Source organism: Loxodonta africana, chromosome 7, assembly GCF_030014295.1.
Source record: "Loxodonta africana isolate mLoxAfr1 chromosome 7, mLoxAfr1.hap2, whole genome shotgun sequence".
NCBI lineage: Eukaryota > Metazoa > Chordata > Mammalia > Proboscidea > Elephantidae > Loxodonta > Loxodonta africana.
In genome coordinates, this window is record NC_087348.1 from 122,459,322 (window position 1) to 122,474,176 (window position 14,855).

Here is a 14,855-nt window from a genome sequence, read left to right on the forward strand (position 1 = left end):
AGTGTGGCCTGCGAGCAAAATAAAGAAGTCAAGATAACTGAGGTTTCAGTACTAAGAGATGTAAGAAGGTGATGCTGTTATTGGAACCAGGGAGTACTGAAGAAGCAATAACTGTGGGGTGGTCAGATAATATTGAGGAATTGGTAGAACCATAAGAGTCAGATTTCCCCTACCTTCAGGGGAACTAGGAGGCTTCTGTCCATAAGTAAAGGATTCCATTTAATTTTGTTGAATCTAATAGGACCAAACAGGCAAAAAACTCAATGAACTCAATACTTCTCCAGCAGAAGGAGGTGGAAGGAGGGGTGAAGTGAGTGAAGAAACGAAGGATTAAGATGGTATAATGGAGAACCACATTAGGAGGTAGAACTCTTCCAGATCACCTAGGAAGCAGCTTGGAGATCAGGGAAGGGAGAGTAGCCTTGAGAAAGTATCTGTTGAGCAGTTTTTCAACAGATACGCTCACACATTTGAAATGACATATGTAAAAGGATGTTAATTATAGAACCAGTTTTTTTAAACAAAATTTTAAGGACAAACAAAAATTGTGTTAATAAGGGATTGGTTAAATAAATTATGAATTCATATATTAACTATGTAGTTATTTAATAGAGTGAGGCAGCTCTCTGTTACTGCTATGGAACGTTCTCCAAGATATATTAAGTGAGAAAGAGTGAAGTATGGAATAGTATGTAAAGTATGCTACACTTTGGGTTAAAAAAAAAAAAAAGACTTCATAGACATGCTCATAAGTACATAGAGTAGATGGAAAGAATCACAAGAAATTAATAGCCATCATTACCTCTCTAGGAAAGAGAACTGAATGATTGGGATGAGATGGGAGGGAGAAAAACTTTTTATGAAATAAATAATGTTTCCTTCCTTCTGGATTTTAGGTTATTTGCATATACTTCTAATTCAAAGGCTAATGTAAAATACTTAAAATAAAGAAAAGTTTTGTTTTCAAGAAAAAAACCCTTTGCAGTTATGATAAATTCTATCTAATACATATTTCTGATTCTCCTCCTAGATCCATAACAAGATATGACTTGCCCATCTTTGAAGTTAGGAGATGCAATGTAATTTTCTTTGGTCAATGACATGTAGACGGGATGATGTTTGTTATATACAGACGAAGCTTTAGGAATCAGTGTGCAATTTACCAATCTTCTTCTGCCACAGTGAAGAACAGAGCTCAAATTGGTAGCTGTTCCATCAGCCTGCATGTGGAAGTGAGAGCAACTTGGAATAGAGATGCCAACTTGTTATGGATTGAATTGTGTCCCCCTCAAAATATATGTCAACTTGATTAAGCCATGATTCCCAGTATTGTGTGGTTGTCCTCCATTTTGTGATTGACATAATTTTCCTATGTCTTGTTTGTTGAAGCCATCCACTTGTGGTATTTCTGTTATGGCAGCACTAGATAACTAAAACACAACTGAATACCACGACGGTCTTTTAGTATTAAGCCACTGAAATTTGGAGGTTGTTCATTACTGCAGCCATAACCTGGCCTTGTGTGACCGACACATCATTTTCACAGGGTTCAGTCCTGAACCATCTTCTCTTGTCTCTGCTGCCTCCCCATATATCCTCATCTACTCCCGTGACTTGGCTGATGCCCCAAACTTCCACAAGTTTATCTACTCTGTTTTGAGTTCCAGACATCTTTATCTAATGGCCTATAGCTTTTTATTCCATCTGAAAGACCTTGAATGATTGGATTCTGCCTAGCTGTCTAACATCATCTTACTCCAAAGCCACACTAATCAGGTACCCCACTTACTAATCTCCAATCAAATGGCCTTCTTCCAGTTTCTTGTATATGCCAAGATATGTTTACCTCTGGGCCTCTACACTGTTTTCTGTTTTTTCTTTCTAGAATTTTCTATCTCCTCCTCCCCCATCCACCTGGTTAATTTAAACACTTTTTTCCCCATTATTGTCCCCTCAATCTTTAACATTTAGCCTCCATACAAGATTATTCCTCTTTGCTGCTCTGTCATTTAATATCATGTTTATGATTTGTAATTACCTATTAATTTGTGTTCTTTTTTGTTTAATTTCTTTCTCCCACCAGACAAATCTCAGCGAGGCTGGGTTGATGTGCTTTCCTCACTAGCATCTATGACAGTGCCTGGTATTTAAGTGAATTAATAAAAGAAAGAGCAAGCTTCTATAAACTCTGATGTCAGATGTATAACTTATTGGTGATAATCCTGTCATAGGATTGACATTTGCACATGAACTCTTTCATTTACCAGAAATTGCCAGGTACAAAATGGTAACAAGAGACTACTTTAATGAAAAGGTGAGGAAGACATGAGAAATTTGGTTGCCAGGTCAGGGAAGGGAGAACCATGGAAGAAACACTTGGGTTAAAAATGAGGCAACTGGACTCCAAAACAGGTTTGTTTCACCACTTATAAAATGATGAAATGCACTAGATAATTCGATAGGTTTCTAAGCTCCAACATTAGAGAATTCTATTTCCTAATTTTGCCCAGAACCAGCCCTACAGGACAACTATCGAAATTACTCTTTCTTCATTAGGTGTGTGAAAAACACTCACTATATCTAGGAGGTAAAAAATAAAATCCTATTGTGGAAAGGGTGGGAAAGGGCAAGTGACAGCCATATGTCCCATCCATGGAATGTGTGATCTTGCTACGTCTACCAGCAGAGGATCTGTCAAAAGCTCAGTTCACAGTGTGGTCAGTGTAGTGAAAAGTTATTCTAGGAAGGAAGCAACATGCCACAAGTAAAAAATTTATTAAATAATAAATACAACACCAATACATTCTCTTGCCAGCTGCACATGAGTATTTTCTACTTCAATTCAATGTATTCCAAGAGCAACTGAAGCAGTTCAGATCAGTGCTTCACAACACGGGAAGATATCCATCCAAATCCTAGGGTCAAGTCTCATCATCTTCGGCCACTGCACATTTGGGAGCGATGAATGATTTTGACCCATAATAAATTAGGTGAATAATGGATTAATTTATAGTGTCTATGTCTTGTCCTCTCTATATCTTGCCTAGCATTGTAACCAGCTGTTACTCTTTAATATATGTTTCACCATCTTGGCATTAGGGTCAAACTCAAACTGTGATGATCCACTGAAGAAATAAAAAAATCCTGCAAATATAGATGAGGAAAATCATGAGACATTCTTCAAGCAAATCAAGTTTGCAACGTGTATAACTCAGAAAAAGAGCAAGCTAATAATGGGTGGCATTTATTAAGTGGTTGCTCTTTGCTGCACTAAGTATTTTACATGCTTTATCCATTTATCCTTACAAATAAAGTGAAAAGTGTTACTAATAAGGGAAAAAACCTGAAAACCAGGAAGGCCCTGTGATTTTTTCCAAGGTAATTCCACTAATGAAAGATTAAAAGAGGACTCAATCTTGTCTCTGTCTGACTTCAAAGCCAGTGCTATAAAACATTAGATTATACTGTCTCCAAATAGATAAAATTTATATAATATTTTAAAACCCTGGTTTATTTTTCTTTTTATTCTAATCCCTTCCTCCTCTACCAGTCCTAAATCGCAGCTTGGAAAGCAATTGAATCCAAGAGAATTAAATCAGCATTAAAATATACCAGAGGTCAATTTCCTGCTTTGCCTACATTTTGGTCCAGATATCTTAGTAATAAGATTATCAGCTCCATGGGCATTATGATGGTCAAGCCTTGGCATCTCCTTCCAAATTTTTTTCAGAGAAAGCAACAACAAATTTTTCTTTCCCATCTGGCCATTACCAAGAATCACATTTTGTCTATTTTGAGCATACAGGGGGATGACTACCATTGTAGACAATTGCATACTGTAACAGAAGGCCAGAGAAAGTCCCTCGCGAAGAGATAGGAAAGGGCAACAGAAATCGATAGAGGTGAAAGACAGCCAACCAGTATTAAACTTGACTCACACTTGGCTGTATTTTTTTACACCACTATTCATACAAGAGAATGGCTATAACGCGAGGGATAATCCTTTGATTTTATATGCAGGTCTGAAACAGTGACTTGGAGAAATTATATGGAAAATTCAGAACAAATAAAATTTAAGTCCATCCTGCATAAATCTTCTGGAGTTTGGAATGAAAGAATGTAAAACTGATTTGAAAATTGTTTTCGCTTTTCACTTCATCTTAATGCCATAAAATCCCCACACATGCCCCCACTGACAACAAAACAAGTGTCCTCTTACCAAATGCCTGTAATACAGCATCGACCTTTGGCTTAATTCCTGGGAAGTCGTCAGCTATTAGCCTGGGGAAGCCTTGCTCCATGGACTGGCTATTTTCATCAAATCTGTACCAAAAGAAATACAACTCAGCATTGTGTAGAACCTCTACACAATGGTATGATGTAATGTTAAAGTTCCAGTATGGAATCCTGCATAAACTTATCAAGTAGTACACAAAACCCAAAACCAAACCCGTTGCCGTCTAGTCGATTCCTACTCATAGCGATCCTATAGGACAGAGTAGAACTGCCCCATAGGGTTTCCAAGGAGCAGCTGGTGGATTCAAACTGTTGAGCTTTTGGTTAGCAGCAAGTTCTTAAACACTGTGCCACCAGGGCTTCTGAAGTAGTACAATGGGCTACAAAAATTATGATTTTCTTTGGGTTACAAGCTCACACCTAAAACAATATTTTCCCTAGAGACAGAGACATCATGCTACTGTAGAGTTCCATACATATGTCTGAAGTCAGTTTTCTAAGCCTGAACACAGAAGACCCAAGTCCTTTTTTGCCACAAATACGTGAGGACTATATACACACAGGATACAAAGTGAATTAAATTATTTGCTAAAAAAAAAAAAAAACTTCTGGTTCTCTACCACACTGGGCCCCTGGAGACCTTTTCTTCAGAGCCTGCCACAACTGGGCTTCCTATGGTAGCTTCATGGTGACTGGCAGCAGAATGAGAAACAAATGTGACTTTGGCCTGCAGTCTGGACTTAGTTGGCATCTTCTGCTGTATTTTGGTGCCTGGGTACATGATCCAATGATCAGCCTTTCTGAGAGCCCTTTGTTATATCGAGGAAGTCGATCAACTATTAATTGTCTTCATCACAATCAGAAAGTTTGAGGTTAGAGGAAGTTAGAGGGTAGGGCTGGGGGTTTTCCTTAGAGAAAGAAAATAATTTCCCTAATCAGGCTACAAAGTCATTCCTATTTCATCCTTACCTCCAGTATTTGTCCTCTATGAAGAAGTACGTTTTCTTCTTTCCCTTATCAGAAATGGCTGCATCAATTTTCCTTACAGTTGGAGGAAAGCCCAGGGTATGGATGCCTTTTGGGTAGCCTGCTTGTATCTCATTTCCTCTTGTGGCCCAGAACTTATCTCCTATTGAAAAAACAAACCCAAGAAATTTTAATGACGCCTTTTGGGTTTTAGAAATGGCTTTAGTGCATTACTGTGGTAAAAATGAAATCTTGATTTTAATTCCAACCACCAAACCAATGCCCAGAGATCCTGGTGCCATAGTGGTTAAGAGCTACGGCTGCTAACTAAAAGGTCGGCAGTTTGAATCTACCAGGTTCTCCTTGGAAACCCTATAGGGCAGTTCTACTTTGACCTATAGGGTCACTGTGAGTTGAAATCAACTCGATGGCAACGGGATTGGGTTTTTTTTAAGCCAATGCCCAGTTTATAGGAGATTTTTAATAAATATTCCTTGAATGAATCAATGAGAAGACCTTTATGTGTCTTAAGTTTATTGTCCGTAAATTATAGTTACCAGTCCTTGTTTTTTCTTGTAATTGTTGATGATTTCTTAATCTAAATTTCTAACCTTGACTTTTCTCCCAGGTTTCATATCCACAAGTCACTTGCTTGCTGGATATTTCCTCTTGAATATGTCATAGTCATCAAGTCCAATCTGTGCTGCTTCTAAATACCTCTGGGATCCACCCAAGTTTGAGTGAATTAGTCTCTCTGTCTTTATTTTCTTCCCTTCCTTCCTCCCCTCGTCTGAATCCTTTCCTCACACCCCTGGCCAGGATAACTAAGCTAAAACACCAATCTGTTGTGTATCTCTCTTGCTGCACCTGAACCGAATGACTTGTATTTGTCTGAGCAGTTCCAGATGCTCCCTTACTTTTGCATAAACAGTCCCTTTTGTCTTGAAGAACTTTCCACTTTGTGCATGCCCAGCCTCTCTCCACACAGCAAAGTTCTTCTCTTTCCAGACTTATCCTAAGCAGTATCTCCTCTCAGAGATCTTAGCTGAACCTTGGGTTCCTCTGTGCTCCCATGGATCCTGGCTTCCCTCAATCCCAGCATTGATCAGATGGTGTGCTGATGGCTTCGTCTCTGCTTCCTCCTCTAGAATATGAGCCCCTTATAATAAGTTAGGATCTCCACTAACTAGCACAGCGTCTGGCACACCATAAACGTTAGGTAAATTAATGAATAGTAGCAATGCTTTACAATTACATAACCCTCTACAATTTACCACGCAATTTCACATCATTTCATTTAATTCTCACAAAATGAAATTAAGCCAGAAATAAATGTAAAAATACAAGAAATCCCTATAGAGTTCTACATTTAACAATCCTCCAAATAACTTACGATTCAATGAAAAAAAAATGGAAATTAAAAAAACTTAAAAGTGAGCAATAATGAAAGTCCTGCATATCAGAACTTGCAGTATTGAAGATGGGATGAAGCAAAAGCTGGGAAGAAATGGATACTTACAGGCTTAAGTGCTTATATTAAAAAAGAAGAAAAATTGCAACCTACTAGGTAAATAAATATCAGACTTAAAAAAAAAATCAGACTTAAGAAGGCAATAATAAGGATATAGACAGAAACCAGTTAAATAGAAAACCAAAATACAATAGAAAGAATAGAAAAGCCAAAAAGTAGCTCTTTGAGAAGACCTATAAAATTACCACATATTTTATCAAGATAATGACGAATATGAGAGAAAGGCATAAAGAATCAACGTTGTGAATGAAGACTGAAACAAAACTTCAGCTATGATTAAAATTACAACAAAATAATACCATGAAAATTTTATGCCACCTGTGAGGTGGTATAAAAAAACAAACAAGAACCAAACCCAGTGCTGTCGAGTAGATTCTGACTCATGGTGACCGTATAGGACAGAGTAGAACTGTCCCATAGAGTTTCCAAGAAGCGCCTGGTGGATTCAAACTTCCAACCCTTTGGTTAGTAGCCGTAGCACTTAACCACTACACCAGCAGGGTTTCCTAGTGGTTAAGAATTTGCTACCAGAAGGTCGGCAGTTCAAATCCACCAAGCACTCCTTGGAAACCCTATGGGGCATTTCTATTCTGTCATAAAGGCTCGCTATGGGTTAGAATCAATGGCAATGAATTTTTGGTTGCCCTGATACAATATAATCTTAACTATTAAAGCTTTATAAGGTCTTGATATCTAACAGAGCATGTTTCCTCCTCTTATTCTTCTCCAGCCCCTTTGCTCTTCCACAAAAATGATGAAGTCAGCTTGTCAAGTTCCAGGAAAAATCTATTGGGATTTGAATTGAAATTGCCTCATAGCTATAAATTGACATATTTGCTGTATTTTGTGTTTCTGGCTATGTTATTTAAGCCTCACTGAATATTTTCAAATAAAGCTTATAATGTTCTATGTACAGATGTAATTTTAGCATTAGCACTAGGTCTTTAAGGGAACAAACAGACAAAAAAACCACACAACATTTAATATAGTGGAGAAAACTCATGTCCTGATGAAATTTTTGCAATAAGATTTCTTTCCACAAGTTAGAAACCCTTATAGAATATTTACCTTTAAAAAGAAAAACTGTGTCCTTGCTTTCAACTTCATATGCAGCATCCAGTTCTGACGGAAGAGAGGGCCAAAATGTAGAAATCAAATGAAATTCAGGCTTGGGGTTCCAGGGGGTTCTGCGCCAAAAATATCTGTAATACATCAAAGCTAATTGAAAATGTCTTTCTCCTTCAGATATTTGAGGGGGGAAATGAACATATTCTTCTCTTGCTTTCAATAAATATTAATTTATCCTTTTTCTTAAGTCTGTATTGGACCATCCTCTTCTGTATGATTCCAGAGTTATGGAATCTATGGCAGAAAATGTTTAACAACATAATTATTTAGCTTGGTTTAAGTTCTAAAAGCCTACAACAGTGTGTACACTCATTTATTATGCTTCAAAAAAGAAGTAGAAAAATATATGCCTATTTATATCTGTATGGGAATAGAACATCTCTGGAAAGATACAAAGGAAACTGGTAGCGTGGTTATACACACGGGGAGAGCTGGTAGTTTAGAGATGGGAAAGAGATTTGTTTTTAACTCTATCTTTTGCTGCTGTTTGAATATTTTGTCATAAGTTTTTATTATTTTTTCCAAAATTAATCAATTTAAATAGTTGCATTTATTAGCAAAGGTAAAGATACCACTCTGATTCTTAAGATCCATCACTATTTTTTGAAGCAATTCATGATTAATGATAAGTGAAATAATAATTATTTACCTATTCTAAACATTCACTGTCTGTGCCAGGCCTATTCCAGGCTCTGGAAATATAAAAGTGAACCAAACAGATAACTCTGCCCACCTTCATGGAGTTTACATTCTAGTGGCCAAGAATCATACTTGGTAAGTCTGTAAAAAAATGACCTGGACAATTTTAAGGAGATGTTAAAAATGCAACAAGAACTTCATCTGAGGAAACATTTCATTTAAAATATCTGTCAAGTTCTTGTTTTTTTTTTTTTTTCTTTCTGAGCATCGTAGATCAAAAGAAAAAACAGGAAAAAAACAATTTTCCAGTCTCACCTGCCTTTAAAGAATAGCATTTCTCCCCTGAGAGTGCTGACTGCGTCGAAGGACAAGTCAGGGTCACACATGGCTGGTGTCTCAGGTGCTGGAGGGATGAATTCTGTGGGCACCACAGGTTCCTCAGGGGAGGCAGGGGGAGGTCCTAAAGGGAAGAGATTCAAGGATGCAAACCTTAGGAGAAATGTGATGCTTTGTCAGCTACGATGCTTTCCAAGCATTCTAGAGCTGCTTTGATTTGAAACCGTAAATGTAGCATTTCCAAGTTTCCTGAAGACCATCATTGTAAAGTTTTCCTGCAGAGTTACAACATCTAATTTTCCAGCGTCACTCACCATAAAGGGACTGAATGCCATTCACATCATCTTGAGAAAGGTGGAATCGGGCCAGGTCTGTGAGTGGGTTGTAGACTGGGTACATCAAAGCTTCAGGGTTGGCCGAATGAAAGAGACCCAGAGAATGGCCGAGTTCATGAGCAGCAACAAGGAATAAATTGGTCCCTATTTGAAAAACCATAAAACTTCAGCATCTGACAGCTATTTATTCCATAAATATGCATACAGAACGCATGCCAGCTATATAGACCATCCTTGGAATCACACAATCTCTTTTCCTGACTTATGGGTTGATTCATTGATTGACATACTTTACAGAAATCTATGTGTTTTCAAGGTTGATGTGAAGTCAATGTCTAAGACAGTTTTTCACCATATCCTTCCCTAATCCTCTCCTTGGTCAAGAAAACCAGGCCATTTTTCCTATATTGACTGTGATAAACACTGTTTCCAAAAGAATTTCTTTGGAGGGACTAAGCATGTCAATAAAGATAACTCTTCTTTTGTCTCAAAAATAATAAGTTAGGCATTTTTTAAATTTAGTAGCATGCATTTGTGACAACCTCAGCTGAAATTAATCACAGTATTCACATTACTCCTCAAACTCTTTTTTTTTTTTTAATAATATGTTACTGTGTTTTGGGTGAAGGTTTACACAGCAGTTTATGTTCCCATTCAACAATTTCTACACAAAATTGTTTAGTGACATTGATTACATTTTTCACCAAAAACCAACCAAACCCTTTGCCATCGAGTCGATTCTGACTCTTAGCGACCCTATAGGACAGAGTAGAACTGCCCCCATGGAGTTTCCAGGGAGTGCCTGGTGGATTCGAACTGCTGAACTTTTGGTTAGCAGCCATAGCCCTTAACCAGTATACCACCAGGGTTTCCACATTCTTCACAATGTGTGAATATTCTCATTACTTTCATTATGGTTGTTCCATTTCCATTAATCTAGTTTTCCTGCCTCCTTACATTCTCATCTTTAGTTTAAAGTAATTGCTGACTGGTCTCAAATAGGTGGTTTTTTAAGGGAGCACAGTGCTTAATGGTGATATTATTTTGTGAGCCAATCTGTTACTTAGCTACAAGGTGACCTCAGGTTAGTTTCAGTTCAAGGTTTGAAGAGTGTCTTAGGGCAATTATCTCAGGGAACCCTCCAACCCCAATCTCAACCAGTCCAGTAAGTCTGTTTTTTTAAGGAATTTGAGGTTCCATTACACATTTTTTCTTCCATTCTCTCAGGTTCCATCTGTTGTAGCCCTGATTAGGATGGCTAGCTGGGCACCACCTAGCTCTTCTGGTCTCAGAGTACATGAGGCCATGGTTTGTGCAGGCTTTTTTTTTTTGTGTGTGTAGACTAGTTTCTTCTTTGAGTCTTTGGTTTTCTTTTTTCTTTTTTGCTCCAGATGAGTAGAGACCAATAGTTGTATCTTAGATGGCCACTTGCAAGCTTTTAAGACCCCAGACTATTTCTCAAACTCTTAAGCTACAAAACTTCCTGTTAAAGCCCACAGAGATTCAGCCTGAGTTGTTCTTTCTCCTATTCATTATAATCAAATAATTTTTTATTGTCAAAAACTTTCCCTTTAGTAGGTGCAGTTGGATGTCCATGGTCTTCAGTTTAAAATAGAAACATACCCCGTAACTGTTATCTGAAGCATAAACATAGCTGGATTCAGCTTTTCTTCCTATTATAAAAATTTTTATTGACATTAGTAATAGAAATTATTTAACCAAGGCTCCAAGCAATTTTGCAAAAAAGAAGGGTTGTCCAAATAAAAGAAACTATTTAATGCAGCTCAAACATCAGGTTTGTTTTCTCAATAAAGACAGTAATTAAAGATCTCAATCACTCTCATAAATAGCAACTGTTTCAACAGAGAGTTTCCAAACTTCAGAAGCCATTTGAAAAAACAAAAAAAGATAATAACGTGTAGTTAATTTTCATCACTGTTTATGTTTACTAAAGCCCCTCAGAACTAGTGTAGAAAAAAAAGCTTTTAAGCTAGAGACAATAACTTAGTTATTGTAAAATTGAATGGTGCTTACTATAGTGTGCCTGGTGGTGCATGAAAGAAATGCAGACATTTTATGAAGTTCTTCAATAAGGATTAGGACAAAGAGTGCTTCTCGTTACCACTCAGCTAATTAGAAATTTTAGTTACTTAGGATGTTCCATTTACTGCTCTATCTGGATAAACAAATTCTTCTGGGATAGGTGTTAGGTGCTGTTGAGTCAGTTCCAACTCATAGACACTATGTACAACAGAATGAAACACTGTCCAGTCCTGTACAATCCTTACAATCTTTGCTACACCTGAGTCCATCGTTGCAGCCACTGTGCCAGTTCATCTCGTTGAGGGTCTTCCTCTCTTTCACTGACCCTCTACATTACCAAGCATGATGTCCTTCTCCAGGGACTGACTGGTCCCTCCTGATAACATGTCCAAAGTACTTGAGACAAAGTCTCACCAACTTTACTGCCAAGGAGCACTCTAGCTGTACTTCTTCCAAGACTGACTTTTTCATTCTTCTGGCAGGCCATGGTATATTCAGTATTCTTTGCCAACACCATACTTGAAAGGCATCGATTCTTACTCAGTCTTCCTTAATCGTTGTCCTGCTTTTGTATGCATATGAGGCAATTGAAAATACCATGGCTTGGATTGGGCACACCAGAGTCCTCAAAGGGATGTTTTTGCTTTTCAACACTTTCAAGAGATCTTTTGCAGCAGATTTGCCCAAGGCAATATGTTGCTTGATTTCTTGACTGTTGCTTCCATGGTGTTCATTGTGGATCCAAGTAAAGTATAAAACCTTAGCCACTTCAATATTTCCTCCAGTTATCATGATGGAGCTTATTACGGTTGTGAGGATTTTTGTCTTCTTTATATTGAGGTATAATCCATACTGAAGGCTGAAGTCTTTGCTCTTCATTGGTAAGTGCTTTGAGCCCTTTTCCCTTTCCACAAGCAAAATTTGTCATCTGCATGTCAAAAGTTTTTAATGAGTCTTCCTCAAATCCTGATGCCATGTTCTTCTTCATGAAGTTTTTTGGGTTATTTGCTCAGCATACAGATTAAATAAGTACAGTGAAAGGATACACCCCTGATGCATGCCCTTCCTGATTTTAAACCACACAGTATCCCCTTAACCTGTTCTGATGGCTGTCTCTTGGCCTATGTGCAGGTTCCTCATGAGCACGATTAAGTGTTCTGGAATTCCCTTTCTTTGCAATGTTATCCATAATTTGTTATGATTCACACAGTCAAATGCCTTTGCATAGTCAATAAAACAGAGGTATACATCTATCTTGGATAGAGATGGGCATTATTTCTGAAATCATTTTGAGAGAGTTATGACCCACCTGTTTTATCCTCTGTCCATCGTTCATCATCATCGAAGTGAACATCTCCATTTATCCCTGGCCCAGGTGCATAGGCGTGAGCCACAGTGGCTCCAGGTCCATCAAAAGGGAAAAAGTCCCCATGTTCTAACAGGGAAAATGATTTTTTTATTGGAGAGATGAATAATTAGGATTTCTTTTTAACTTTTTCAAAAAAAAAAAAAACTGATACATGGATATATTTCATATTTTTAAAAATAATTATTATTTACCTCTAACAGCAAAGGAGATCATTATGTCAGCCTCTCCTTCCTTATTCCTGGAGAATGTGAGAGGAGTCACCTCCTCCCAGACTTTCAGAGCTTTCTCAATGGCGGCATCAACAGCATCTCTTGGCAGATCCAGTGTATAATTCACAATCCTGTAAAAGAAAAATAGAAGGTAACATTTTCTCCTGTGACAGTAATTTACAGAGTATAATCTTATAATCTTATGTGAAAACCTATAAGTAAAAATTACCTGTAAGTAAGGTGAGTCTTCCTCCACTTTGGTGAGCTAGGAAAGGTAGTGAATTGACCGACATCGGGGACTCCACATCTGGGCTTGCGCATCACCTCCAGGGTGTTGGAGTCCAGCTTCCCCGTCACCTCCAACCCAAGGAACTTCTGCATTTCTTGAATTTTTCTAACCATAGGGCTGCTGTCCTTTCTTCTTACAAACTGTTTCACATCTTTTGCAAGGTCATAGTATTTTTCCAGATATTGCTTATGAAAAAATAAGCATAGATTTTAGGTAATTTTTACAGTTGCCTGAATGTCACAATTTAATTATTCTCTAGTTTATTGAAACCAAAGCAAACAGCACACTTAATTTGATTTTTCATGAAGACTCCTGATTTCATTATTTTATCTTTGTACTAAGTTTTAAATTTCATTGCAATTTAATCTGCTAGCCAAGTAAAGAATTTGAAGTTGAGAATTTAGATCCAACCTGTTTAAAAAAGAGAAACATAACTGTATGCATACTTTGAGCATATCTAACTTTTTCCACTTTACGTTGTTAATATAAACCTGGTCAAGACTAAATGGGACAAATTCTTGTGTCCAAACATGACAACCAACGATATAAACATTATTACTTGGTATCATTGCAAGACTAAAATTCACATGTTCTCCCCACCCTGCTATTATTTTAACTAAGGAAATTCTAAAATCAGTTTTTCAGAAGCTTTCCATTTATTCTCTTCACTTAGTCCTGAAGCTGCCTGTAATATTTTATTGTGTGACCTTAAGTAATTATCTCTTCTTCCTGGGCCTCTTTTTCATTTTCTGTTAAAATGAAGGGACTTCCACTTCTAGCACTTTAATCTCCCTGATCCTAAGTTATCCCAACATAGTAACCCCCAATCGAATCATTCTGCTTACAGCTGACTTTGAGTCTGGCTGTAATCCCCTCCTCCTCTGATTATCAAGCTGAAACAAACACACTTGTTTCTCCACTTGGACTGACCAGGGGCGTCATGGCCCCCACCATTAATTACCTGGACGAGATCCATGTTTGAATCCTCCTTCACTGCCCCAGCCAGTGGATAGGCCAAGCAAATTGGCAGACATAACAGCGCAAGGACGACAAGGTGCCTCATTCTCACCATTTTCACCAAAGGAAAACACCTTCTGTGACTACTGGCTTCTCTCTCTACCTGCTAGTGGCTGGACTTATATAGGGCGACAAGGCTTATATCATCATGTGTGTTTGGTGACTAAGGTGTGTGTGTGCTCTTTCTTTTTTTTTTTTATGTGAATGAAACCGGAAAGGGTCACCAAAATTCAACAGGAAGATGATACAGACTCTATCAGTAATTTACCTTGAACTTCGAAATGCACAAGAGAATGATTAATTTCTAGGAAGTGGCTTCTGTGTTTATGAAGTGGAAAAAGAAACTACTAGATCATTCATGTTTATGTGTTTACTGGTAAAAAGTCAAAAGTTCAGACCTTTCTAAATCTGTTCAGGTTTTTTTTAGGAATAGTTTATTTTAAGCTCAAATATAAGTGGGTTAGGAAAAAGTAGTTGAACGGAAGGAAATTCCAAATATAATTGTGGTCTAAATATGGAAACTTATCTCTAGGAGGATATTAGGAGAGGTATTTCATTTTTTGAGTCCTTGTTTAAAGCAGTTATTACAAGTTTCCAGATGGATTTACTGGCCCTGGAGGAGGAACACCGTGAGAAGGGAGTGGGCCATGGAAAAGAGGGCCTGTAGAGGAAGGAAGAATCACACCGATTCGTCTTTGGTTTTCATTCATTGTCCATTTCAGAATAAATGATATGCTGTTTGTAACTGCTTGATAAA

General features: G+C 37.7%; 1 protein-coding gene across 1 annotated transcript; it reads right to left on the reverse strand.

Moving 5' to 3' along the window:
• Nucleotides 1-2,361: 2,361 nt before the first annotated feature.
• Nucleotides 2,362-14,144, reverse strand: MMP10 (matrix metallopeptidase 10). The gene is made up of 10 exons (XM_003415603.3): nucleotides 14,043-14,144; nucleotides 13,022-13,266; nucleotides 12,775-12,923; nucleotides 12,524-12,649; nucleotides 9,151-9,315; nucleotides 8,816-8,960; nucleotides 7,802-7,935; nucleotides 5,206-5,365; nucleotides 4,220-4,323; nucleotides 2,362-3,144 (listed from the first exon to the last, which is right to left on the reverse strand). Exons 1-10 carry the CDS (start codon nucleotides 14,142-14,144, stop codon nucleotides 3,044-3,046), a joined length of 1,431 nt encoding a protein of 476 aa, XP_003415651.1. The 3' UTR covers nucleotides 2,362-3,043.
• Nucleotides 14,145-14,855: the final 711 nt, after the last annotated feature.